Source organism: Martes martes, assembly GCF_963455335.1.
Source record: "Martes martes genome assembly, chromosome: 1".
Classification (NCBI taxonomy): Eukaryota; Metazoa; Chordata; class Mammalia; order Carnivora; family Mustelidae; genus Martes; species Martes martes.
Window position 1 is genome coordinate 125110903 of NC_137888.1, and position 26227 is coordinate 125137129.

The window sequence follows — 26227 nt, forward strand, 5'->3', positions numbered from 1 at the left end:
CTTTCAATAGTTACCCTGAATGCAAATGGGCTAAATGCCCCAATCAAAAGACACAGGGTATCTGAATGGATTAAAACACACACACACACACACACACACACACACACACACACACACACACAAAATCAATATGCTGGCTGCAAGAAATTCATTTTAGACCCAAAGACACCGCCAGATTTAAAGTGAGAGGGTGAAAAACAATTTACCAAGTTAAAGGACATCAAAAGAAAGCTGGGTGGCAATCTTTATATCAGATAAATTAGATATGAAGCCAAAGACTATAATATGAGATGAGGAAGGACACTATATCATACTTAAAGTGTCTGTCCAACAAGAAGATCTAAGAATTTTAAATATCTATGCCCCTAACATGGGAACAGCCAATTATATACCAATTAATAACAAAACCAAAGAAACACATCCCAATAATACAATAATAGTAGGGGACTTTAACACCCATCTCATGGAAATGGACAGATCATCTAAGCAAAAGATCAAAAAGGAAACAAAAGCTTTAAATTACACACTGGACCAGAAGGACATCACAGATATAATCAGAACATTCCAACCCAAAGCCACAGCATACACATTCTTCTCTAGTGCACATGGAACAATCTCCAGAATAGATCACATCCTGGGTCATAAATCAGGTCTCAGCCATTACCAAAAGATTGGGATCATTCCCTGCATGTTTGCAGACCAGAATGCTTTGAAACTAGAACTCAACAAGAGGAAAGTTGGAAAGAAGTTAAATACATGGCGGCTAAAGAGCATCCTACTAAAGAATGAATGGGCCAACAAGGAAATTAAAGAAGAACTGAAAAATTCATGGAAACAAATGAAACAAAGAAAATGAAAACACAACTGTTCAAAATCTTTGGGACACAGCAAAGGTGGAACTGAGAGGAAAAGTATATAGCAATATAAGCCTTTCTCAAGAAACAAGAGAGGTCTCAAGTACACAACCTAACCTTATACCTAAAGGAGCTGGAGAAAGAACAGTAAAGAAAGCCTAAACCCAGCAGGAGAAGAGAAATCATAAAGATCAGAGCAGAAATCAATGAAATAGAAACCAAAGAAGAGTAGAACAAATCAATGAAACTAGGAGCAGGTTCTTTGAAAGAATTAATAAGATTGAGAAAGCCCTGGCCAGACTTATCAAAAAGAAAAGAGAAAGGACCCAAATTAATAAGATAATGAATGAAAGAGGAGAGATCACAAACAACACCAAAGAAATACAAACAATTATAAAAACATATAATGAGCAACTATACACCAGCAAATTTGACAATATCAAAGAAATGGATGCATTCCAAGAGACATATAAACTACCAAAACTGAACCAGGAAGAAATAGAAAACCTGAACAGACCCAAAACCAGTAAGGAGACTGAAGCAGTCATCAAAAATCTCCCAAAAACAAGAGCCCAGGGCCAGATGGCTTCCCAGGGGAATTCTACAAAACATTTAAAGAAGAATCAATACCTATGCTCCTGAAACTGTTCCAAAAAATGGAAATGGAAGGAAAACTTCCAAACTTATTGTATGAGGCCAGCATTGCCTCAATCCCAAAACCAGACAAAAGACCCCATCAAAAAGGAGAATTACAGGGGCACCTGGGTGGTTCAGTGGATTAAGCCTCTGCCTTCGGCTCAGGTCATGATCTCAGGGTCCTGGGATCGAGCCCCACATTGGAGTCTCTGCTCAGCGGGGAGCCCGCTTCCTCCTCCTCTCTCTCTGCCTGCCTCTCTGCCTACTTGTGATCGATCTCTCTGGCAAATAAATAAATAAATAAATAAATCTATCTTAAAAAAAAAAAAAAAGGAGAATTACAGACCAATATCCCTGATGAACACAGATGTGAAAACTTTTACCAAAATACTAGCCAATAGGATCCAACGATATATTAAAATGATCAGGGGTGCCTGGGTGGCTCAGTGGGTTAAAGCCTCTGCCTTTGGCTCAGGTCATGATCTCAGGGTCCTGGGATCGAGCCCCACATCAGGCTCTCTGCTCCCCAGGGAGCCTGCTTCCTCCTCTCTCTCTCTCTCTCTCTCTGCCTGCCTCTCTGCCTACTTGTGATCTCTGTCAAATAAATAAATAAAATCTTAAAAAAAAAAAAAAGGATTATTCACCACAACCAAGTGGGATTTATTCCTGAGCTGCAAGGTTGGTTCAACATCTGCAAATCAATCAATGTGATACAATACATTAATAAAAGAAAGAACAAGAATCATATGATACTCTCAATAGACGCTGAAAAAGCATTTGACAAAGTACAGCATCCTTTCTTGATCAAAACTCTTCACAATGTATGATAAAAACCATCTATGAAAAACCCACAGCAAATATCATTCTCAATGGGGAGAAACTAAGAGCTTTTCCCCTAAGGTCAGGAACACGGCAGGGCTGTCCACATCACCACTGCTATTCAACGTAGTACTAGAAGTCCTAGTCTCAGCAATCAGACAACAAAAAGAAAGAAAAGGCATCTGAATAGGCAAAGAAGTCAAACTCTCACTCTTTGCAAAAGATACAATACTTTATGTGGAAAACCCAAAATACTCCACTCCAAAAATGCCAGAACTCATACAGGAATTCAGTAATATGTGAGGATATAAAATCAATGCACAGAATCAGTTGCATTTCTATACACCAACAAGACAGAAGATAAAGAAATTAAGGAGTTGATCCCATTTACAACTGTACCCAAAACCATAAGATACCTAGGAATAAACCTAACCAAAGAGGCAAAGAATCTGTACTCAGAAAACTACAAAGTACTCATGAAAGAAATGGAGGAAGACACAAAGAAATGCAAAAATGTTCCAAGCTCATGGATTGGAAAAATAAATATTGTGAAAATGTCTATGCTACCTAGAACAATCTACACATTTAATGCAATCCCTATCAAAATACCATCAACTTTTTTCAAAGAAATGGGACAAATAATTCTAAAATTTGTATGGAACCAGAAAAGATCCTGAATAGCCAGAGAAGTCTTGAAAAAGAAAACCAAAGTTGGCAGCATCACAATTCCAGACTTCAAGCTCTATGGCAAAGCTATAATCATCAAGACAGGATGGTCCTAGCATCAAAACAGATACATAGATCAATGGAACAGAATAGAGAGCCCAAAAATGGACCCCTCAACTCTATGGTCAACTTATCTACAACAAAGCAGGATAGAATGTGCAATAGAGAAAAGACAGTCTCTTCAATAAATGATGTTGGGAAAATTGGATAGCCACATACAGAAGAATGAAACTGGACCATCCTTACCCTACACACAAAAATAAACTCAAAATGGATAAAGACCTCAGTGTAAGACAGGAATCCATCAAAATCCTTGAGGAAAACACAGGTACCAACCTCTTGATCTCAGCCACAGTAACTTCTTCCTACAAACATCACTAAAGGCAAGGGAAGCAAGGGCAAAAATGAACTATTGGGATTTCATCAGGATCAAAAGTTTTTGCACAGCAAAGGAAACAGTCAACAAAACCAAACGTCAACTGACAGAATGGGAGAAGATATTTGCAAATGACACATCAGATAAAGGGCTAGTATCCAAAATCTATAAAGAACTTATCAAACTCAACACCCAAAGAATAAATAATCCAATCAAGAAATGGGCAAAAGATAGGAACAGACATTTCTGCAAAGAAGACATCCAAATGGCCAACAGACACATGAAAAGGTGCTCAGCATCACTCAGCATCACTCAATACAAATCAAAACCACAGTGAGATACCACCTCATACCAGTCAGAATGGCTAAAAATAACCAGTCAGGAAATAACAGGTGTTGGCGAGGATGCAGAGAAAGGGGAACCCTCCTACACTGTTGGTGGGAATGCAAGTTGGTGCAGCCACTCTGGAAAACAGTCTGGAGGTTCCTCAAAAAGTTTGAAATAGAGCTACACTACAACCCAGCTATTGCACTACTGGGTATTTACCCTAAAGATACAAATGTAGTGATCTGAAGGGACATGTGTACCCGAATGTTTATAGTGGTGATGTCCACCATAGCCAAACTATGAAAAGAGCCTAGATGTCCATCACCAAAGAATGGATAAAGAAGATGTGGTATATATATATATGTGTATATATATATGTGTGTGTGTGTGTGTGTACACACATATATACAATGGAATACTACACAGCCATAAAAAACCAGAATCTTGCCATCTACAACCACGTGGATGGAACTAGAGAGTATTATGCTAAGCGAAATAAGTCAATCAGAGAAAAACAAGTATCACATGATCTCACTGATACAAGGAATTTGAGAAACAAAACATGATCATAGGAGAAGGGAGGCAAAAATGAAACAAGATGAAACCAGAGAGAGAGACAAACCATAAGGGACTCTTAATCTCAGGAAACAAACTGAGGGTTGCTGGAGGGGAGCAGCAGGGTGAGAGGGAGGGGGTGGCTGGGTGATAGACATGGGGGAGGGTATGCACTATGTTGAGAATAAATAAATAAATAAAGCAAAAAATCCTCAGCAGAATATTAGCAATCCAAAACCAACAATACATTAAAAAAGAATCTAACACCACGATCAAGTGGAATTTAATCTCAAGATTAAATGCAAGGGTGGTTTAAAATTAGTAAAATAATCAGTGTGATACATCACATCAATAAGAAAAAGGATAAAAACCATATGATCATTTCAATAGATGCAGAAAAAACATGTGACAAAGTACAACATCCATTCATGATAAAAGCCCTCAACAAAGCAGGTTCAGGGGCACTATGGGTACCTCATTAGGTTAAGTATCCAACTCTTGAATTCAGCTCAGGTCATGATCTCAGAAATGTGAGAGTCCCATGTCAGCATGGATCCTGTTTAAGATTTTCTCTCTCCCGAGGCGCCTGGGTGGCTCAGTGGGTTAAAGCCTCTGCCTTTGGCTCAGGTCATGATCCCAGGGTCCTGGGATTGAGCCCCGCATCGGACTCTCTGCTCTGCGGGGAGCCTGCTTCCCCCCCCCGCGCCCCCCCGCCGCTTCTCTGCCTACATGTGATCTCCGTCTGTCAAATAAATAAATAAATTCTTAAAAAAAAAAAAAAAAAAAGATTTTCTCTCTCCCTCCCTCTGCCCTTCCCCACTCGCACATGTGTTCTCTCTAAAAGAAAAACAAAACCAGGAGACAAGCCAAAACAATAACAAAGTAGGTTCTGAGGGCACATACCTCAACATAATAAAGGCCTTACATGAAAAACCCACAGTGAACATCATACTCAATGGGCAAACACTGAGCTTTTTCCCCTAAGGTCAGGCAAATAGGGATGTCCACTCTCACCACTTTTATTCAACATAGTACTGGAAACGTTAGCCGTAGCAATCAAACAACAAAAAGAAATAAAAGGTACCTAAATTGGTAAGGAAGAAGTAAACTCCCACCATTTGCAGATGGCAAGATACTATATAGAGAAAATCCTAAAGGCTCTATTGAAAAACTACTAGAATTGATAACTGATTTCAGTAAAGTCACAGGATTCAAAATCCATGAGAGAAATCTGATGCATTTCTATACACTAATAATGAAGCAGCAGAAAGTGAAATTAAGAGAACAATTCCATTTACCACTACACCAAAACCAATGAAAGACCTAGGAATAAACAACCAAAGAGGTAAAAGACCTACTCTGAAAACTATAAATCACTGATGAAAGAAATTCAAGACAACACAAAGAAAGGAAAGACCTTCCATGTTTATGCACTGGAAAAACAAATACTGTTAAAATGTCTATTAAGGAAGATGTGGTCCATATACACTATGGAGTATTATGCCTCCATCAGAAAGGACGAATACCCAACTTTTGTAGCAACATGGACAGGACTGGAAGAGATTATGCTGAGTGAAATAAGTCAAACAGAGAGAGTCAAGTATCATATGGTTTCACTTATTTGTGGAGCATAACAAATAATATGGAGGACAAGGGTAGATGGAGAGGAGAAGGGAGTTGAGGGAAATTGGAAGGGGAGGTGAACCATGAGAGACTATGGACTCTGAAAAACAACCTGAGGGTTTGGAAGGGGCGGGGGGGGGGGGGGCGGGGTGTGGGAGGTCGGGGGAACCAGGTGGTGGGTATTAGGGAGGGCACGGATTGCATGGAGCACTGGGTGTGGTGAAAAAAAACAATGAATACTGTTACACTGAAAATAAATAAAAAAATTTTTTTAAAAATGTCTATTAAGGAGGGCATGTGATGTAACGAGCACTGGGTATTCTGTAAGACTGCTGAATCACTGAATTCCACCTCTGAAACTAATAATACACTATATGTTAATTAATTGAATTTAAATTTAAAAAATTTTAATGTCTATACTGCCCAAAGCAATCTACAGATTTAATGCAATCACTATCAAAATACCAATAGCATTTTACACAGAGCTAGAACAAATAATCCTAAAATTTGTATGGAACCAAAGACCCCCAAATATCCAAAGCAATCTCAAAACTGGAGAGATCGCAATTCCAGACCAAGTTATATTACAAAGTTCTCATAATGCCACCAGTAGTATGGTACTGGCATAAAAATAAACACATAGATCAATGGAACAGAATAGAAAGCCCAGAAATAAACCCACAATACGGTCAATTAATCTTCAATAAAGGAGGAATAAATATGGAATGGGAAAAAGATAGTCCCTTCAACAAATGGCACTGGGAAAAGTGGACAGCTACATGCAAAGCAATGACTACTTTCTTGGGACGCCTAGGTGGCTCAGACAATTAAGAATCCAACTCCAAATTTCAGGTTAGGTCTTGATTTCAGGGTCGTGAGTTCAAGCCCCACATTGTGCTCCATGCTGGTTGTGGAACACATGTTTAAATAAATAAACAAATAAAAATAAAAGAATGACTACTTTCTTTCACCATACACAAAAATAAACTCAAAATGGATTAAAGACCTAAATGTGAAAATGGAAACCTTAGAAATCCTAGAAGAGCACAGGCAATGTCTCTGACATTGCCCATTCTAGGTAGGTCTCCTGAAGCAAGAGAAACAAAAGCAAAAATAAACTACTGGGACCTTCATAAAAATACAAAGCTTCTGCACAGCAAGGAAACAACCAACAAAACTAAAGGCAACCTACAGAATGGAAGAATGCATTTGCAAATGACATATATGATCAAGGGTAATTATCCAAATGATATAAAGAACTTAGACAACTCAATCTCCCCAAAACAAATAATCTAATCAAAAATGGGAAGAAGACATGAGCAGACATTTCACCACGAAGACATGCAGATGGCAAACAGACACATGAAAAGATACCCAACATCAATCATCAGAGAAATGCAAATCAAAACTACAATGAGATATTACCTCACACCTGTCAGAATAGCTAAAATCAACAACACAACAAACAACAAGTTTTGGTGAGTATGTGGGGAAAAAGGAATCCCCCTGCACTATTGATGAGAATGCAAACTGGTGCAGCCACTGTGGAAAATGGTATGGAGGTTCCTCAAAAATTAAAAAATAAAATACCCTACAATCCCTACTATTGGGTATTTACCCCCCAAATACAAAACACTAATTCAAAATGCTGTTTATAGCAGCATTATTTACAATAGCCAAGATATGGAAGCAGCCCAAGTGTCCATCAGTTGACGAATGGAATCCTATCATTTGTAACAGCATGGATGGAGCTAGAGAGTATTATGCTAAGTCAAATAAGTCAGTCAGAGAAAGACAAATATATAATTTCACTCATATGTGGAATTTAAGAAACAAAACAAACAAGCAAAGGGAAAATGAGAGAGAGAGAGAGAAGCCAAGAAAAAGACTGTTAACTGTAGAGAACAAACTGATGGTTACTAGAGGACAGGTGGGTGGGGGATGAGTGAAACAGGTGATGGGGATTAAGGAGTGTACTTGTGATGAGCACAAGGTGAGCTATGAAACTACTGAATGACTATACTGCATAACTGAAACTAATATAACACCATATGTTAACTCTAGTGGAATTAAAATTTAAAACTTACTTTAAAAAGCTATATTCAGGGATGCCTGGATGGCTCAGTGGGTTAAAGCCTCTGCCTTCAGCTCAGATCATGATCTCAGGGTCCTGGGATCGAGCCCCACATTGGGCTCTCTGCTCAGCGGGGAGCCTGCTTCCCCCTCTCTCTCTCTCTCTGCCTGCCTGTCTGCCTACTTGTGATCTCTGTCGAATAGATAAATAAAATCTTTAAAAAAAAAAAACTATATTCACGTAGTTAGTATACTATAACACTTTGAAAACTTCAAAAAATTAACAGTAAAAACTATTACAAATAGACAACTTAATAGGTAATAGGAAAGAAAACCGATAGCAGAATCAGTAACTTAATATACACCAAAAAAAAATGGTTAGAAGATAGAAAACACTCCCTTTACAGTAAAAAGGTAAGATGCTTAGGAATAAACTTAACAAAAAATATGAAAAACCTATACACGGAAATCTTTAGAAGAATCCTCAAGGGGAAAAAGTACACATTAACAAGTAAAAATGCAGCCTATGTTTTTAGATTGTTTCAGATACATAAGGACGTCAATTATCCCAAGTTAGTACATGATTTTAAAGGGATCTCAATATAAACAACAGGATTCCCTATTTCTACCACCACCACCCACAAAACAAAACAAACAGATTTTAGAGTTCATATGGAAAAGCAAACAAGCAGGGAAAAAAACAAGGTTACAGAAGGGAGGGGTAACCACCTGATGGGCATTAAGGAGGGCACGTATTGTGATGAGCACAGGGTGTTATACACAACTAATAAATCACTGAACATTACAACAAAAACTTACGACGTAATATATGCTGACTAACTGAAAAAGAAGAAGAAGAACTACCCCTATCAGATGTAAAAGCATCCATAAACTGTCAATAACAAAGGCATCATGGTAGCAGCTGAGTGTTGAAGAGAATGTAAAGCAACTAGAACCCTTAGATGCTGCGGGTGGGGGGTGCCAATTGGCAAAATCCCTTGGAAACCCCTTTGGCAATATCTACTAACGTAAACACATGAGCAAATTATGATGTGGTACTTTTCACTCCAAGGTATGTATCCAACAGAAATGTGTAATTTACTTACCAAATCACACAACAGAGTGTTCATATCAGAACTGTCTGTAACAGTCCCGAACTAGAAACCACCCAAATGCCCACCAACAGTAGATCAACTACGGTCTGTTCATACAAGAAGCTGAAGAGACCAATGAGAACAATACAGACAAATCTCACAAACACAATGTTGAGTGAAAGAAGCAAGACACAGAACACCATAGGATTCCATTTATACAGTGGTTAAAAAATTTACGAACAAAAACTAATTTACACAGTCAAAAGTCAGGATGGTGGTTTCTCTCAGAGGCTTGTGTGGAAAGTCTTCACTTTCTCTATGTGATGCACTTTGTTTGGGATCTGTTTGATATACATTTTTTTGTTACTTAAGCAAAGTATTTTTTCATAATGGTTACCTCTGTGCCTATAACTATTTAATGCTTTATTTCCCTGGATTTAGCAACTAGAGAAGTCATTAGCAGGTCTGTCATTCAAGAGGGAGAAAACCAGAGGCCAGATTCCAGTGAGGAGAAAAGAAAAGAGGGCTTTAAATGAAAAGGGACAGAAGAATTTGGACAGTAATTAAACTGGGTTAAGAGGGGTTAAGAGGGATTTGGGCTAAGAGAGGTTTTATTTTTCTTTTTTAGCAGCCAAAAAAAAAAAAAAATCTATACATGCTTATATGTATTTACGGCTAGAGGAAGGAGTTAAAGGGAGAAGAAATTAAGAGATTTTGTCTAGTCAAGAAAGCAAGACAGGGGCACCTGGGTGGCTCAGTGGGTTAAAGCCTCTGCCTTCAGCTCAGGTCATGATCTCAGGGTCCTGGGATCGAGCCCCACATTGGGCTCTCTGCTCAGGAGGGAGCCTGCTTCCCCCCACCCCCCTCTCTCTACCTGCCTCTCTGCCTACTTGTGATCTCTGTCAAATAAATAAATAAAATCTTAAAAAAAAAAAAAAGAAAGAAAGAAAGAAAGACATCAGATAGGGAAGGATGGAGTCTGAAGCCCAGATGGAAGCATCTCATTCTGAGTCTGGGGAGACATGGAAGGACAGTGAGATGGAGAAATGGTCTCTTACAGGGAATAAGAACTTTATACTCTCAATTTTCTCCACGAAGGAAATGCCCAAGTCATCTCACCAGAGTGGAAGCAGAGAAGAAAGGGGTTAGATCCAGCCTTAGGAAGTAAAGAAGATGAAAACAGGTGCTGAGGGGAGGTCAGACAGGCACACTGAGGGCCCAGCCTAACTAGAGTAGGGCTCTGGGGCTTTCCTCCAGCACCCACAGGTCCCACAGGCAGGTGGGGCTCTACAGAGCAAAAGGAGAATTAGGGGACCTGATGACAGAGACCCTATTTTACCTTCTTTGGACTAAAAACCTTTTTTGAACCTAAAACTACCCATGTCGCGTGTACTTTTGCTCTCCATCTCTCTAGAGAAACAAATGCCCACTGAGCACAAGGTTCCAAACAAAGGTACCTAACAAAAAGTCTCCCTGGCCTCAACTCCAGACTTTGGGGACACAGACCCTTCTCTATGCACCTCCCAGTGCTATCTAACGACCCCTGAAATCTACTGGCCCAGTTGGCTCCTCTTCCCTCCAGCCCTCAAGTCCAGGAAAGTCAGATGATGGCTACCACCACTAGCTCTTCCTAGAACACACCACTGAGTGGCCCCTGTCCTGTGCCCACCCCACACTCTGCCCGGTTGTCTAGCGTCAAAGCCTGTGGGTTTCGTATTTCCTCACTATGCCAAAGCACAGGGACCACAGATGTGGCTGAGCTAGCACAGACAAGACCAGCAAATGTGGCACTTACAGAATGTATGATGTCCACCATGTTGTAGGCTTTGGTCGATTCCAGGGGGACAACTGTGTCAAGCTCAGGAACCATACGGTCACTTTGGATAGAAAAAGAAGCAAATATAATCAGCACAGGAAGAGCCAGTGGCTGGGGGATGGGAGAGACTCCACAGGGTGGGGGTGGGGGGAATGAGTGGATTCTGTCCCTGCTGGGCTTGCAAAGTATCCTGAAAGACACATTCCTTTCTTAGCACCATGTCAAACTGAGCCTGAGTTTGATACTAACCCAAAAGATTTTTGTTTTGATTTATAGGGGGAAAAAAAAAGCTTATTCTCCTGAATGTGGTTCCATCAATTATCCTCTCTCAGCACCCACCCCAGTGTGGGGGGCACTATAGGACACTGCAGTCAAGACCACACTGTTCTGACAAGTCCTGCTCTCACTTCCTGGGACGTTAAAAATAAAAGAATAAGGACTTGGAAATGCAAAGCTAAGAGTTCTGCTATTGAACACTGTGGATTCACATTCCTTGTTAGAAAATAAACCTGCTGGAGCTCTGTAAAAAAAGAAAATGGCAGGCCCTCTCATGGGGAGAATCACTGAGGACTAACCAGTCGCTTAGGCTCAGAGCTCTCTGTTTCCTCACGCATGTATGTGGCTGATCAGGGAGCCCGCCAGGACCCACTTACCCGCCACAGGAGGACTCTGCAGCAACATGTCCCTCTCCCACATGCTCTCATCCCCTCCTGGCCCATGTGGGCAGGCAGGGGTTGTTCTGGCCCTGAAGTGTACACACCTTGCCTGAGGACTGGTAAAGCCATATGCCCCATCAAGCCCAACTTCCCAGAGAACTCTACACTAGGGAACCGGGCATAGCTCTACTGGATCAAGTCTTCCCTTACTTTTCACTTGCTACTTATACATATAGTTACTCTGGGATCAAACTGGAAGGAGATATGGCTGGACCTAAGCAGGATATTTAGTCATTCCTAGGCCCCTGGGCCCTAATACATTCAAATGATGTCCTAAACTTTTCAAGAACCCCAAATAGTATAGCTTCTCAGAAAAGAAGGCCGTGCCCATCACTCTGGGCCTGTGACCACCCTCCCTTTCATGACTACACATAATACACCACTGGTTAGGTCCTCTGAGGAGTGGGGATGAGGCAGGTGGGAGCCCAGGTCCATCCCACAGAGCACTGTCCAAAAATGGCTTCTTCCTTTGAGACAGAATTCTAAATCTCTTCTGTAAAACAAAGTCCAGGCCAAATGAGTCTGAAATAGTTTGAATCTGAAGTTTGCACCTCAGAGTGGAAACAAAATGGAGATGAAAGCAGCCAGAGATCTGGAGCAATAGTTCCCCAGCTGAACCCCTGGCTTTCAAAGCAGTGTGCCTGTATTAGGCAGCAGCCCCATATCAAGAAGGAGAAAGTCTTCACTGGGTGGCCAGCAATTCACCCTACCCTGGACTGCCACAGACAGGTGTGTGTGGCCACGTTTCCTAAAGGGCATGCTGTCTGCACCGTTTCACGTTACGCGTCAAAACAAGCAATACTTCCATTTCCAATTCTGGACAAATCGAGACTCAAAGAAGTCATCTGGGGGTGGGGCATTTTTTACTCCCAAGCTATTTATCAGCTATTACAAGGAGAAAAAAAGGTGAATACAATGAAAATCTTTCTTTGCTCCTGTATTCAGACATGCCGCCACCATGCCAACACCTGGGTGCCTTCCTGGCTCCATGCCACAATCTACTCCAAGCTGCCCAATAGGGCAGCCACTGGCTCTTCCTGTGCCCTGCAGGTCCTGCCAGGGCAGAGGAACCAGAAAAGGGCTAGCCAACCTGCAAAATGCGAGTCGGTGCTATCGCTGGCAACTCACCTGGGATCATGGCATTCGCAGATGGGAGCCGGGTCCTGATTGCTGAGGGGCAGATAGTTGAAGAACTCCCGGAGATTACACAAGGCATCAATATCATTTTCAAAAGCTCTGTGGGCAACACCTGAGAAAACAGAGAGGCTTTAATGGGCCTGGCCACCTGCCAGCCCGAAGATGTTATTTCATGTCCACCTGTCCCTTCAAGGGCATGTCTGCAGAAGACTGTGCTAACAGCTCTGTGAGGATAGGATACCACACACCTTCAGGCTGACCTGCACCTTGTGCAGCCTGTCCTCTCTGCTCTGCACCCATACCTTGGCAGGGTCACACCTTTCTTTATTCCCCACAGCTCTCATGTGCCATCCCCATCCCGTGCAGGCGTTTTCTTCACACCCTCCCCTACAACACCTGTCTGTCCATTTCCCTGTTTTCTGAATGACAGATCCCCTAGAATATCAGTTCTAACAGGGGGGAGCCCAGGCCCATCTTAGACACTATAGTCCCACATCCAGAATTACACCTAGTTATAGATCACTTAGCTTTCAATAAAGCTGGAAAAAAAAAAGAATAATGGCTGGCACATAATTTCATGGTATTCAGGAATGGTGGAGGGGAAGGAGGGGAACTTCCTGGCCCTAGTGAGGAACGAAGCCATCATTCCTCAAGAACACTCTGGGGGTGCCTGGGTGGCTCAGTGGTTTCAGCCTCTGCCTTCGGCTCAGGCCATGATCTTAGGGAACTGGGATCGAGCCCCGCATCGGGCTCTCCGCTCGGCGGGGAGCCTTCTTCCCCCACCTCCTCTGCCTGCCTCTCTACCTACTTGTGATCTGTCTGTCAAATAAATAAATAAAATCTTTAAAAAAAAAAAAAAAAAAAAAAGAACACTCTGAAATCACAGAATTGCCAAACAACACCACAGACGTGATGGAGAAAATAGGGCCAGAAACTCTCTCCCAGATTCCCTTTCCACCTTTTCCCCTACCACCTCTTTTCCACTCAGTAGCCAAACTGAGCTTTTTAAGCCAGATTTATATCACATCTCCAACTACCCTCCTTGCTGTTCACTGAACATGCCAGCCACCCTCCCTCCTCATGGCCTTTGTATCGGCTACTCCCTTTGCCTGCAATGTTTCTCCCCTAGATGTTCATGCCGTTAACCCCAGATCTGCTCACCTGCTACCCTCACAGTGAGGCCTGCTCTTATCCTATTTCAAAACACAACAATCCCTGTTGTTTAGGTCTTACTCTGGAGAGACAGCTAAATACATCAGCTGTCACCAATATTCAACTTTACTTTAGATCCCAGTAAAAAGAAAAACTGCTACCAAACCCTGAGATAAAGGTGTGAGGACCAGCTGTGGGGGAGTCAGCAGTGAGAAGAGTTCTCATTCTAGCTGTATGCTGGAGACGGAGCTGAGCAGAGCTGAGGGCAAGGAATGAGTCAAAGCTCATGCCAACCTGAGGTGGAAAAGGAACAAGTTTTGTGGGTGGGATCAAGAGCTCTGACTTTAAAAAAAAAAAAAAAAAAAAATTCAGGGCACCTGGGTGGCTCAGTCAGTTAAACATCAACTCTTGATTTTGGCTCAGGCCGTGATCTCAGGGTCTTAAGATCAAGCCCCATGTCAGGCTCCACTATGTACATGGAGTCTGCTTAAGATTCCTCCCTTCCTCTCCCTCTGCCCCTCCCACAATCTCTTAAAAAAAAAAATACACACACACACGCACACATACTTCATCAAATGGAAGACTTCACACATGTAATAGAGGTGTGACTTACTAAGAAAGAAATCCCAACAACTAAGTGACGACCCAATGTCTTAACCACAGTACACTGAAGTGTACAAATTGGTCACACCAGCTTCTCATTGCTTTGAAATCTTTCCAAGAGGCAATTTCTCCTGCCTTTAGTTACACTGCTTATTTTGTCACAGACAATCCTTTCACAACCTGATGTCTTTTTCCAAAAATATATGGAATTCCCATCACTCCTCCAACAACAAAGTCTTCATTAACGTCAGATTCATGCCCTACTACTAATTCTATGCCACTCTGTATAACAATAACCTTTGTTTCCAGTCCGAAGTACAGAATAATCTTTGTACATTTTGAACTCTGCATATGTGGCATATAACCTTGAAAAGATGAAGAGCTATGACCAAGTTTATGAAAATGTGGGCCAAAACCATCACATTATGATCATACCTGGTCAATGGCAATTGGTAATACTGCCATCTAAGACATACCTCAACTTTGGATTCAAAGAAAGTCATAAGACAGCATTTTTAAAGGTTCAACAGAGTGTGTGTATTTTTATATATATAGTGTGTTGTACCTCTTGCAGCCACCCTTTCGGTTAGTTCTAAAATTTAAAGACTATCCAAGCTTTAGTAGTAGCCTGCTTTTGTTTAACAAATCTGAGCTACTAAATCTATCTTTATTATTATATCTGTAAAATACACCATACCACACTTCTCTCGAAATTGGCCAGTTAAATGATATTTATAAAAGATTGTCGCTATTCTCTTTGGCGGTGTTCACTTCTCAGTGTTTAAAAACAGTAAGGTGAGCCTCGAGGACTCTAACCTGACATGGTGGTATGGGTCCTGGCACCACCAAGCTCCTCCTGAGTAACATCCTCATTGGTGACAGACTTCACAACATCCGGGCCAGTGATGAACAGGTAGGAGGTGTCCTGAAATCAGAATTCCAGAAGGATCAATCTCAGAGCACGTTAGAGTTGATATAGCCAAGACAAATGCAGAGAAGTTAGTGATATGGTGACAGAACCAGCTTGCGATGCTGCTCAAAGATACCTATCCAAACTAAAGCCCCAAGGTTTCCCTGCCTCACTGTCTACGAAGAAAATCTTCACTGTACGGTTCTATCACAGCAAAATTATTTGCAGCATGCCTAACGTTGCAGGGTCATTTATCTGTAAACACCTTAACTGGTAGCCTTATCCGAGCTTGCTATGCACCAAGCATTTTTCTAAAGCACTTTATGGGACTGTGTCAGTAAGCCCCAGTACTATAAATGGTGAAACTGAGTCACTGTGACAGTATATATAGTTTACCTAAAATTAACCAGCCACCTTAAGTTAAGCCATTTGGAGACCAGAAAAATCAATGTTTGGGCATTTTAAGAGTGATAGGCATTTAATTTTTAGTTTTTAACTTAAAGATAAAGGCATTTTGTAAAACATTAAAAAAGATAGGAGATATAGTAGAATATAAGTCTATATCCAAGTCCTTATCTCCAGGCCTCCAATTTCCCTCCCCAAAGGCAACAACTGTCAGTTTCTCTCTTTGCAAGACATCCATACATATGGGAACATTAATATATATATCTGTCCTCTTATTTTCTTCCCAGCACAATGTCCTACATACATAGTTCTGAAACTTCTTGAATACCATTCCGTATCAGGACAGTAGGATATGTATAATAATTTAACTGTACCTGCCGATGGTCATTGAGGTTATTTCCAGTATTTTGCTATAACAAGCATTTCTGCAGTCAATATCTTACTACAGTCATCTCTGGCAGCTCACTGTTCATTTAATTGTCCATTTTTCTATTGGATACTTATTTTTATGTACTAAGGAAATTCGTCCTTAGACTGATATGGGTGTTTTATCAGTCTGTTTTATGGATCCTTGGCTTGGAACTCTGCTAGAAAGGTCTAGCTAGAAAGGTCATTCCTCCCCACTCCACACAGACTCATAAACAAATTGTTCATGGGGCGCCTGGGTGGCTCAGTGGGTTAAAGCCTCTGCCTTCGGCTCAGATCATGATCCCATGGTCCTGGGATCGAGCCCCACATCAGGCTCTCTGCTCAGCAGGGAGCCTGCTTCCCTTCCTCTCTCTCTGCCTACTTGTGATCTCTGTCTGGCAAATAAATATATAAAATCTTTAAAAAAAAAAATGTTCAGAACAGCATTATCTGTAACAGTCAAAAACTGGAAAATAATCCAATATCCTTCAACAGGTAAAATCTCAAAATAATTATCCCAAATGAAAGAATCCAGCATCCACCCTTCCCACCACCCACCTAAAAAGAATATACTTTTTGTATGTGTTTTATACATAGAAGATGTCATTCTGAATGATTCTGTTTATATAACATCCTACAAAATGCAAGTCAGTTTATTGTGATAGGAAGCAGATGAATGGTTTGTTACCTGAAGATAGGGCTGAGAGGAAGGGAAAGATGGATTACGATGAGGAAACCTTTGTGGGGGCTGGCTATGTTCATTATCTTGATTGTGGTCGTGGCTTCGCAGTTGTATTCATGTGTCAAAACTCAAACTGCACAACTTTTATATGTGCAGTTATCACAGAATTATATCTCAAAGTTGTAAAAAAAAAAAAAAAAAAAACCAAACAAACTGGAAATTGCAAAGAGCCAAGAATATCCCATACCCACTTGAAGAATAAGGAGGGATAACTTACTATACCAGCTCTCAGTACTTGTCATACAGCCCCTGTCATGAAGACAGTGTGGTGCTGGCACAGGGATAAGCGAACAGACCCCAGAAGAGCTCTGTGAAACATTCTCGATATACGGACACTTGATTCATGACACAGGTGGCATTCCACAGTAGGAAAGGATGTGCTTTTCAATAAAAGCCTCTCAGTCAACTAGGTAACTGTACTGAAAAAAATGAAAATAGCCTCTCTTTCATACTATGTGTGAACTTCAATTCCAACTAGATTTAAACATAAATGTAAAAGGTAAAATAATAAAGTTTTTAGAAAAATTATCTTCATGATTTTGGGGTAGAAAAACTGTGTCAACTGTGTCAAGAACTAAGACACATTACTCATAAAGTTTACATTTCACGTTGGTTCTCCTATCAAAAGAGCATAGAAGCCAGCTTGAAGGGACTCCCACTGGCTAAGTGAGGACAATTTGAACATGAAAACAAATAATGCTAGAAATGGATTAGAAACACCTAAGTAGAACAGGAAATCCAGGAACCCACAATAATAACAAGTTCATGAAATAAACAAATGCCCAAGGAAGCAGGGCTCTTCCTTAGGGTAGGATGCCAACTGATATGAAGCAAATGGTAGAGTTGGTAAATGCCAATTTTGTAGAAATTGGTTTAGACAAGTATCCTTGATAGATGCAAAATCAAGGAGAAAAAGTATAATGTCAAGTAGCATCCTTGCATGGTGTCTGTCTCCCCATAAGTATTAATCAGTTACAAAAGGAAAAACAATAAATACACAGAAGAGAAACCAGACGACACCTTGAACAGTGATCAAATTATCATGGATGAGCAGCAAATGGACATCACTTGTCTCTAGATGTGATCATCTGAGCAGGATACATCACTTACATAGTAGACACACTGGGATAACTACTCTGAATCTAATCATGAGGAAACATGAGATAAACACAACTGAGGAACAATCTCATAATTTGTTTTGTAGCCTTCGAAAATGTCAGTATCATGACAAAGTCTGAAGAACAGTTGCAGATTAAAGGAAGATTAATAGGCTATGGTAACTAAGTGCAGTATATGATTCCCAAATGGATCCTTTAATGGAAGAAAAAAAATACTATAAAGGACATTATTGGGACAACTGACCAAACAGAATCTGAATGGTAGAAGAGACTAAAGTATTATATAGGATAGATTATACACTGGACACACATAAAACAAGTCTTAACAAATTTAGAAAGATGACAAAAACAGCTTGTATGATTTCAACCACAATGGGATGAAACTAGGAACAGAAGGAGAACTGGAAAATTCAAATATGTAGAAATTAAACATCACACTCTTAAAAAAAACAAAACAAAACACTGCGTCAAAGACAAAAGTCCAGCGAAATTGGAAAATTAACTTGAGACAAATGAAAGTAAAAACACAGCATATAAAAACTTATCTGATACAATAAAAGCAGAGCTAAGAGGGGAAGTTATAGCTGTAAACACACTAAGAGAGAAGAAAGATCCCAAATAACCTAACTTTATACCTTAAGAAAAAAAAAAAAAAACCCACCTGAACCTAAAGTTAGCAGAAAGAAGAAAATAAAGATCAGAGCAGAGCATGAAAAAATAGAAAAGCAAGATATAACACACATGTACATGCACACACCCCTCAATGGAAACAAAAGTTCATTCTTCAAAAAGATTAGCAAAGCTGACATATCTTTTGCTAGATGGACTAAGAAAGAGAGAGCCAAAGGACTAAAATAAATGAAAATAGGCACAATACTGCCAACTCTACAAAAATAAAAAGGATAAGAGTACTACAAACAATTCTACACCAAATTGGATAACCCAGATGAAATGAACAATTCTTAAAATAACAACCTATAAGACTAATTAGTAACACAGGGCTTCACCAGTGAATTTTACCAAACATTTCAAGAAGAATTAAATATCAATTCCTCTCAAACTCTTCCAAAAAATTAGAGGATGAAACACTTCCTAAGGCCCACCATTACCTTAATGCCAAAGCCAGACAACAATAGAAGAAGCTACAGATCAATATCCCATAAATATTGATGCAAAAATATTCATATTACTAGCAAACCTAACTCAACATTTTAAAAGAATTATATAGCAAGACCAAATGGAATTTTTACCTGACATTTAAGAACGGCCCACTACAGAGATATCAATGTAAAATATTTCAATAAACAAAGGGAAAAAAATTACATGATCATCTCAATTGATGCAGAAAAAGTATCTGACAAAACTCAACATACTAGCATGATAAAAATACTGAGAAAACTAGAAATAGAAAATATAATAAAGGCAATGATACAGCTAGTATCATACTCTGTGGTGAAAGACTGAAAGCTTTTCTTCTAAGTTCAGGTAATAAGGCAAGAATCCTCACTTTCACCACTTCTAATCAACATAGTACTAAGAGTCCTAGCCAGAGCAATTAGGCAAGAAAAAAAAAATAAAAGAAAAGACCTGCAAATCAGAAATGATGATGTAAAAAAATCTGTCTGCAGATGATATGATTTTATATATAGAAAACCCTAAAGACTCCACAGGGGCAAAAAACAAAAACAAAAACAAAAACAAAAAACACAAATTAATCAAAGTTGCTGCACACAAAAAAATAGCTACATTTCAGACACCCTCTCAGCTGCCTGAATTGCTTAGACTTAAGGAGAGCTATTAGGTCTGGGTCCAGAGTCATTATTTCAGAGTAAGATGAAAAAGGAGGCAACAACCACCACCATTTAATGCATAGCTGAGAGTGGAGGTTTGGTTGCATCTAAATTCAGAAGCAAACTGGAAATTACATTCAACCACTTTTTTTTTTTTTTTTTTTAAAGGCAGAAACAGGAGTCTAAGATCGTGGAGGAGTGGGAGACCTTAACTTCATCTGGTCCCAGAAATTCAGCTACATAGCTATCAAATCATTCTGAACATCTGTGAACTCAACCAAAGTTCTAAGAAAAGAATTGCTGCAACTCTACAAATAGGAAAGCGACCACTTTCTGCAAGGTAGGCGGTGTGGAGAAGTGAATCCGAGGCAATATACGGGAAGATAGATGGGAGGGAGAAGAAGGGAACTTCCATCAGTCAGCTCCTGGCAAGTGGTAGAGCAGCAGAGCACAAAATTAGAACTTTTAGATGTCTGCTCCGCTGAGGGACATTGCTCAGACAGCAGGGGGTGGGTAGAACCCCCACTGGGACAATGTGGTCTCAGATCCTTGGGGTCACAGGAAGACTAGGGGTGCCTGAGTGAGGCAAGCTCCCAGGCACCAGAGTGGGGAAGCCAGATGCAAACAGTGAGCCCAGAAGTGGGCTCTCAGCTTGGGATTACCATAAACCATGAACCCCAGCACATATGGGTGACTAGTCTCTAAGCAGGGGCCCAACCAGCAGCAGAACAGATGACTCCCCCTTCCTCCCCTGGGAGGAGTGGCGTAGGAGCATGCCATAGGAATCTGCAGGGTTTGGAGACCCAAAGCAGGATCATGTGCCAGAAACAGAAACAGAAACACCCAGTCACAGGCCAGGTGAGCATGGAGTGTAGCTGGAGACCAAGAAGACAGGAGTGACTGACGGCTTTTCGCTGAAGACTCACTGAGGAGTGGGGCCCCAAGCTTTTGGCTCTGGGGCCAGAGATTGGGAAGCGCTATTTTCATTCTCATCCTCTAAACTTTACAGAAAGCCTTCAGGGAACAAAAGCCACATAAAGCAAATTTAAGAAACAAAACAGTGGATCATAGGGCAAGAGAGGAAAAAATAAAACAAGATGAACTAGATAGGAAGACAAACAAGAAACTTAATCACAGGAAACAAAATGAGGGTTGCTGGAGGAGAGGGTGGTAGAGAGATGGGGTAACTAGGGGATGGACATTAAGGAGGGCACATGATGTAAGGAACACTGGGTGTTACATAAGACTGATGAACCATAGACCTGTACTCTGAAACCAATAATACATTATATGTTAATTAATTAAATTTAAATTTTTAAAAATATAAAAAAAAACTTTTAAACCACTTTATTGACTGAACTGAATTGACTTAAGTATTCTGTCACTGTTGGCTAGCAGTTTTCTTAGGTCTAATTTGGGTCACTAATTCGGCTCACCAAATCATGCTGTATCTTGACATGGCAGGGGCCAAGGCAGGTGCCCCAAAATGGGCCACTTTGACATGAAGATTATTTTAAGATAAAAAGCAATCAATATCCAGCAGATTCAGTAAAAGCTCTTTACCTTCCCTACAACTGCCTGAAAAGAATTTAGATAGAGGACCTGCTCCAGAAAGATAGCTATGCCCATGGATAACTACATTATACCATGAACTAGGTATGGTAGACAGGGAGGAACCTAAAAAGGCCTATTTGCTCAAAGTCTTCAATGTCCCATTGTTTCTGAGTGGCCCAGCAAACATTTGTTTACCAAACATTCACTCTTTTTCATCTTCCTGCTCCTTAGCTCAGGACTACAAAGATACCTCATTCTGCCTGACTATTCTTAGAATTTCCATGTCTGTGTAGATTCCCTGGAGGTATGAAATTAAATTTGATTTTCTCCTGCTTTAAAAAAAATTAGCTGCATTTTTATACAGCAACAACAAACAATATGGTAAGGAAATTACAAAAATAATTTCATTTATAATAGCTTCTAAAAGAATAAAGTACTTAGGAATGACTTAACTAAAGAGGCACAAGATTTGTACACTAAAAATTACAAAACATCACTGAAAGAAATTTTAAAACTCACAAATAGAAAGACATCTCCTATTCATGGGATGAAAGACTCAATAGTGTAAGATGTCAACACTACCAAAAATAATATACAGATTCAATGCCATCCTTATCAAAACCACAATGACTTTTTCTTACAGAAAGAGAAAAGCCCATCCTAAAATTGATGAGGAATCTCAAAGTACTCTGTATAACCAAAACAATCTTAAAGAAGAACAAAGTTGGAGGTCTCACACTTTCTTGACTTCAAAACCTACTACAAAGCTACAGGAATCAAAACAGTGTGGTACTGGCATGAAGGCATATAGACCAGTCAAAAAACAGAAAGCCCAGAAATGAGCCCTCATATATATGCTCAAATGGTTTGGCAATGATACCTATACCATCCAGTGGAGAAAGGACAATCTTTTCAATGAATGATGATGGGAAAATGGCATATTCACATGCAAAAGAATGAAGTTGGACTTTATGTTTTACCATATACAAAAATTAACTAAAAGGGATCAAAGGCCTACAAAGAAGAGCTAAAAGCATAACACTTAGGAAATGGGCAAAGTCTCATGACACTGGATCTGGCAACACTTCTTAGATATAGACAAAAATTCAGGGGCAACATAAGATAATAAACTGGACTTAATCAAAATTACAATCTTGTGCAAAGGACACTACCAACAGAATGAAAAGGCAGCCCACAGAATGGGAGAAAATATTTACAAATCACGTATCTGATAAGTGACTAATATCCAGAATACTTATTTTAACTCCTATAACTCCCCAATAAAAAGTAATTCAAAAATTAACAGGGGCCTAAGCAACATTTTTCTACATATATCTCCTCAGGCAAAAGAAACAAAAGCAAAAATAAACTATTGGGACTACATCAAAACAAAAAAAGGTTTTGCAAAGCAAAGGAAATGATAAAACAAAAAGGCAACATACTAAATGGGAGAAAATATTTACAAACGATGCATCTGATAAGGGGTTAATACCCAACGCCAACAAAACTCAACACCAAAATAATCCCACTGAAAATGGGGAGAAAATAAGAACAGACATTTCTCCAAAGAAGACATCCAGATGGCTAACAGACACGTGAAAAGATGCTCAACATCACTCTTCATCAGGGAAATGCAAATCAAAACCACAATGAAATGTTACCTCACAGGGCTCCTGGGTGGCTCAGTGGGTTGAGCCTCTGCCTTCGGCTCAGGTCATGATCCCAGGGTCCTGGGATCGAGCCCCGCATCGGGCTCTCTGCTCAGCAAGGAGCCTGCTTCCTCCTCTCTCTCTCTGCCTGCCTCTCTGCCTACTTGTAATCTGTCTGTCAAATAAATACATAAATAAAATCTTTAAAAAAAAAAAAAAAAAGAAAAGAAATGTTACCTCACACGTGTCAGAATGGCTGAAATCAAAAATACAAGAAACAACAAGTGTTGATAAGAATGCAGGAAAAAAGGATCCTTCATGTACTGTTGGTGGCAATGCAAACTGGTGCAGCCACTGTGGAAAACAGTGGATGATGTTTCCTAAAAATCTTAAAAAGAAATAATACCTGACCCAGTAATTCCATTCTTAAGTGTATACCCCAAAGAACAAAAAGAGACCACCACAGAAACAGTACAAAAACTTGTACATCAATATTTGTTGCAGTATTATTTGCAATAACCAAAAGCTGGAAACAGCTGGAGTCCCTGGATGGTTCAGTCCATTAAGCATCTGCCTTTGGCTCAGGTCATGATCCCGGGGTCCTGGGATCAGAGTTCCACGTTGGCTCTCCACTCAGTGGGGAGTCTGCTTGTCCCTCTCCCTCACCCCCTCCACCTGTGTGCTCTCTCTTGCTAATAAATAAAATCTTAACAAAGAAAAAAAAAGCGGGGGGGGGGGGCAGGGGGCCTGGGTGGCTCAGTGGGTTAAAGCCTCCGCGTTTGGCTCAGGTCATGATCCCAGGGTCCTGGAATCGAGCCCCACATCGGGCTTTCTGCTCAGCAGGGAGCCTGCTTCCCTTCCTGTCTCTGCCTGCCTCTCTGCCTACTTGTGATCTCTGTCTGTCAAATAAATAAATTGTTAAAAATCTTTAAAGAAAAAGAAAAGCAGGGGTGCTTCAGTGGCTCAGGTGGTTAAACATCTGCCTTCAGGTCAGGTCTCATGATCTCAGGGTCCTGGGATTGAGTCCCGCATTGGAATCTCTGCTCAGCTGGGAGTCTGCTTCTCTTTCTCCCTCTCCCTCTGTGTTCTTTAATAAATGGATAAAATCTTTGAGGAAGGAAAAAAAAAAAGATGGAAACAATTCAAGTGTTCACTGACACATGAATGGATATTTAAATGTGGCATATACATACAAAGGAATATTAACCAGCCTTTAAAAGATGGCAATTCTAACACATGTTACAACATGGACTAACTCTGAAGACATTATGCTAAATGAAATAAGCCAGTCACAAATGGGCAGATACTGTAGGATTCCAAAAATTCACAGACAGAACAGTGTTTGGAGTAGTAGGGAATGGTAAGCTAGTGTTTAATAAGTAAAAAGTTTCAGCTGGGATACATGAAAAAATTCTGAAGATTGCTGGTGGTGCTGGTATCACAAAAATGTGGATATACCTAGTGCCATAGAACTCTAACTGAAATTTTCCATTTTTGACTTTTTTGTGTATATTTTACCACAATTTTTTAAAGTACTACATCAGTGTTAAACTTCCTGAATTTATTAACTAGTTGTGGAAGAAAATATCCTAACTCTTAAGAATTATATCCAGAAGCATTAAACAGTAAAGAAACATGATATACACAACCCACTCACAAATGGTTAATAATTCTGAAAATTTGGTTGCCTGGGTGGCTCAGTTGGTTAAGCATCTGCCTTTGGCTGAGGTCATGATCCCAGGGTCCTGGGATCAAGCCCCACACACGTCTCCCTGCTCAGCGGAGAGTCTGCTTCTCCCTCTCCCCCTGCTGCTCCCCTGCTCATGAGCTCACAAATAAAGAAAATCTTTAAAAATAAATAAATAATAGAATTCTGAAAATTTGAAATTTCAAAATAAAGACTTTTGAAACACTCTGTTCAAAAGGTAGCATTAAGAGGAGGAAAGCTGCAAATCACAGTGTGGGAGAAGGCAGCTGCAACATACAACTGATAAAGAACTTACATCCAGAATATAAAAAGAACTCCTAAAAATAAGAAAAAACCCACGATTTTTTAAATGGGCAAAATAGATGAACAGGCACACCGCAAAAGAAGAAACATATGAAAAGGTGCTAAATCTCATTAGTCATGGAAATGCAATGAAAGATCACACCACATGCAAACTGGCATAATTAAATCATACTAATAAAAGTGCTGGCAAGGATGTGAAACAAGTGAAATTCTCACACACTGCAAATAGAAGTGTAAACTGCTGCACCGTCTTTAATGAACAGTTAGGCATTACCCTAAAAAGCTGAAGATATGTACATCCTATGACATAACTATGCTCTTACCCTGAGAACCTGAAACCAGGGTACAGGTTTAAGAATGTTTAGATCATGGAGCACCTGGGTGGCTCAGTGGGTTAAAGCCTCTGCCTTGGGCTCGGGTCATGGTCCTGGGGTCCTGGGCTCAAGCCCCGTGTTGGGCTCTCTGCTTGGCGGGGAGCCTGCTTCCCCTCTCTCTCTGCCTGCTTGTGATCTCTCTCTCTGTCTCTCTGTCAAATAGATAAGTGGATAAATAAAATCTTTAAAAAAATGTTTATATCAGCATCGATGGCAATGGCAAAAATCTTTAAACACAAAAGGTAGTAGAACGGATGAATATGTTAAGATAATTTACTACAGATTAAAACGAATGAACTATATTTACAAAGAACATGGATAAATCTTAAAAACATAATGAGTCATAGTCACACACAAAAGAATGAACAAAAGAATGAATATTACATGATTTCATCTTATATTAAAGGTCAAAACAGGCAACAAACCACAACTTGTAACTATAAAGCAAAGCAAATACAGATAATTACCATAAAAGCTGAGATCATAAATAATTCTGGACAGGATGAAAGGAGGCAATGGTGATTAGGAAAGGTAATGGGAGCAGGGCTCCTGAAGGTCATTTCTTGAACTCAGTATTATTTACATGGATTTGCACTTAATAATTGTCAAACTTACATATTTTGCATACTTCCCTGAGAATGAGACAGTTAACAGTGCTTAAAAAATTTTAAATTAAGTGGGAGAGAGGCAAAGACAGAATTAGGGAGACAAAATAGGATTCTGCAATAATCCAGGTGGGATGCTTGAATTAATATGGTA

General features: G+C 40.1%; 1 protein-coding gene across 2 annotated transcripts in view; it reads right to left on the reverse strand.

Annotated features, from left to right (window-relative positions):
• PCCB (propionyl-CoA carboxylase subunit beta) overlaps positions 1–26227 on the reverse strand; it is a 156355-nt gene that overhangs the window by 96494 nt on the left and 33634 nt on the right. For both annotated transcript variants that reach the window (XM_080804276.1, XM_080804277.1), the window contains exons 7-9: positions 15324–15432; positions 12744–12864; positions 10879–10960 (exon numbers count right to left, since the gene is read on the reverse strand). In XM_080804276.1, the coding sequence (XP_080660402.1) occupies positions 10879–10960; positions 12744–12864; positions 15324–15432 (312 nt within the window). The remainder of the gene's footprint in view (positions 1–10878; positions 10961–12743; positions 12865–15323; positions 15433–26227) is intronic.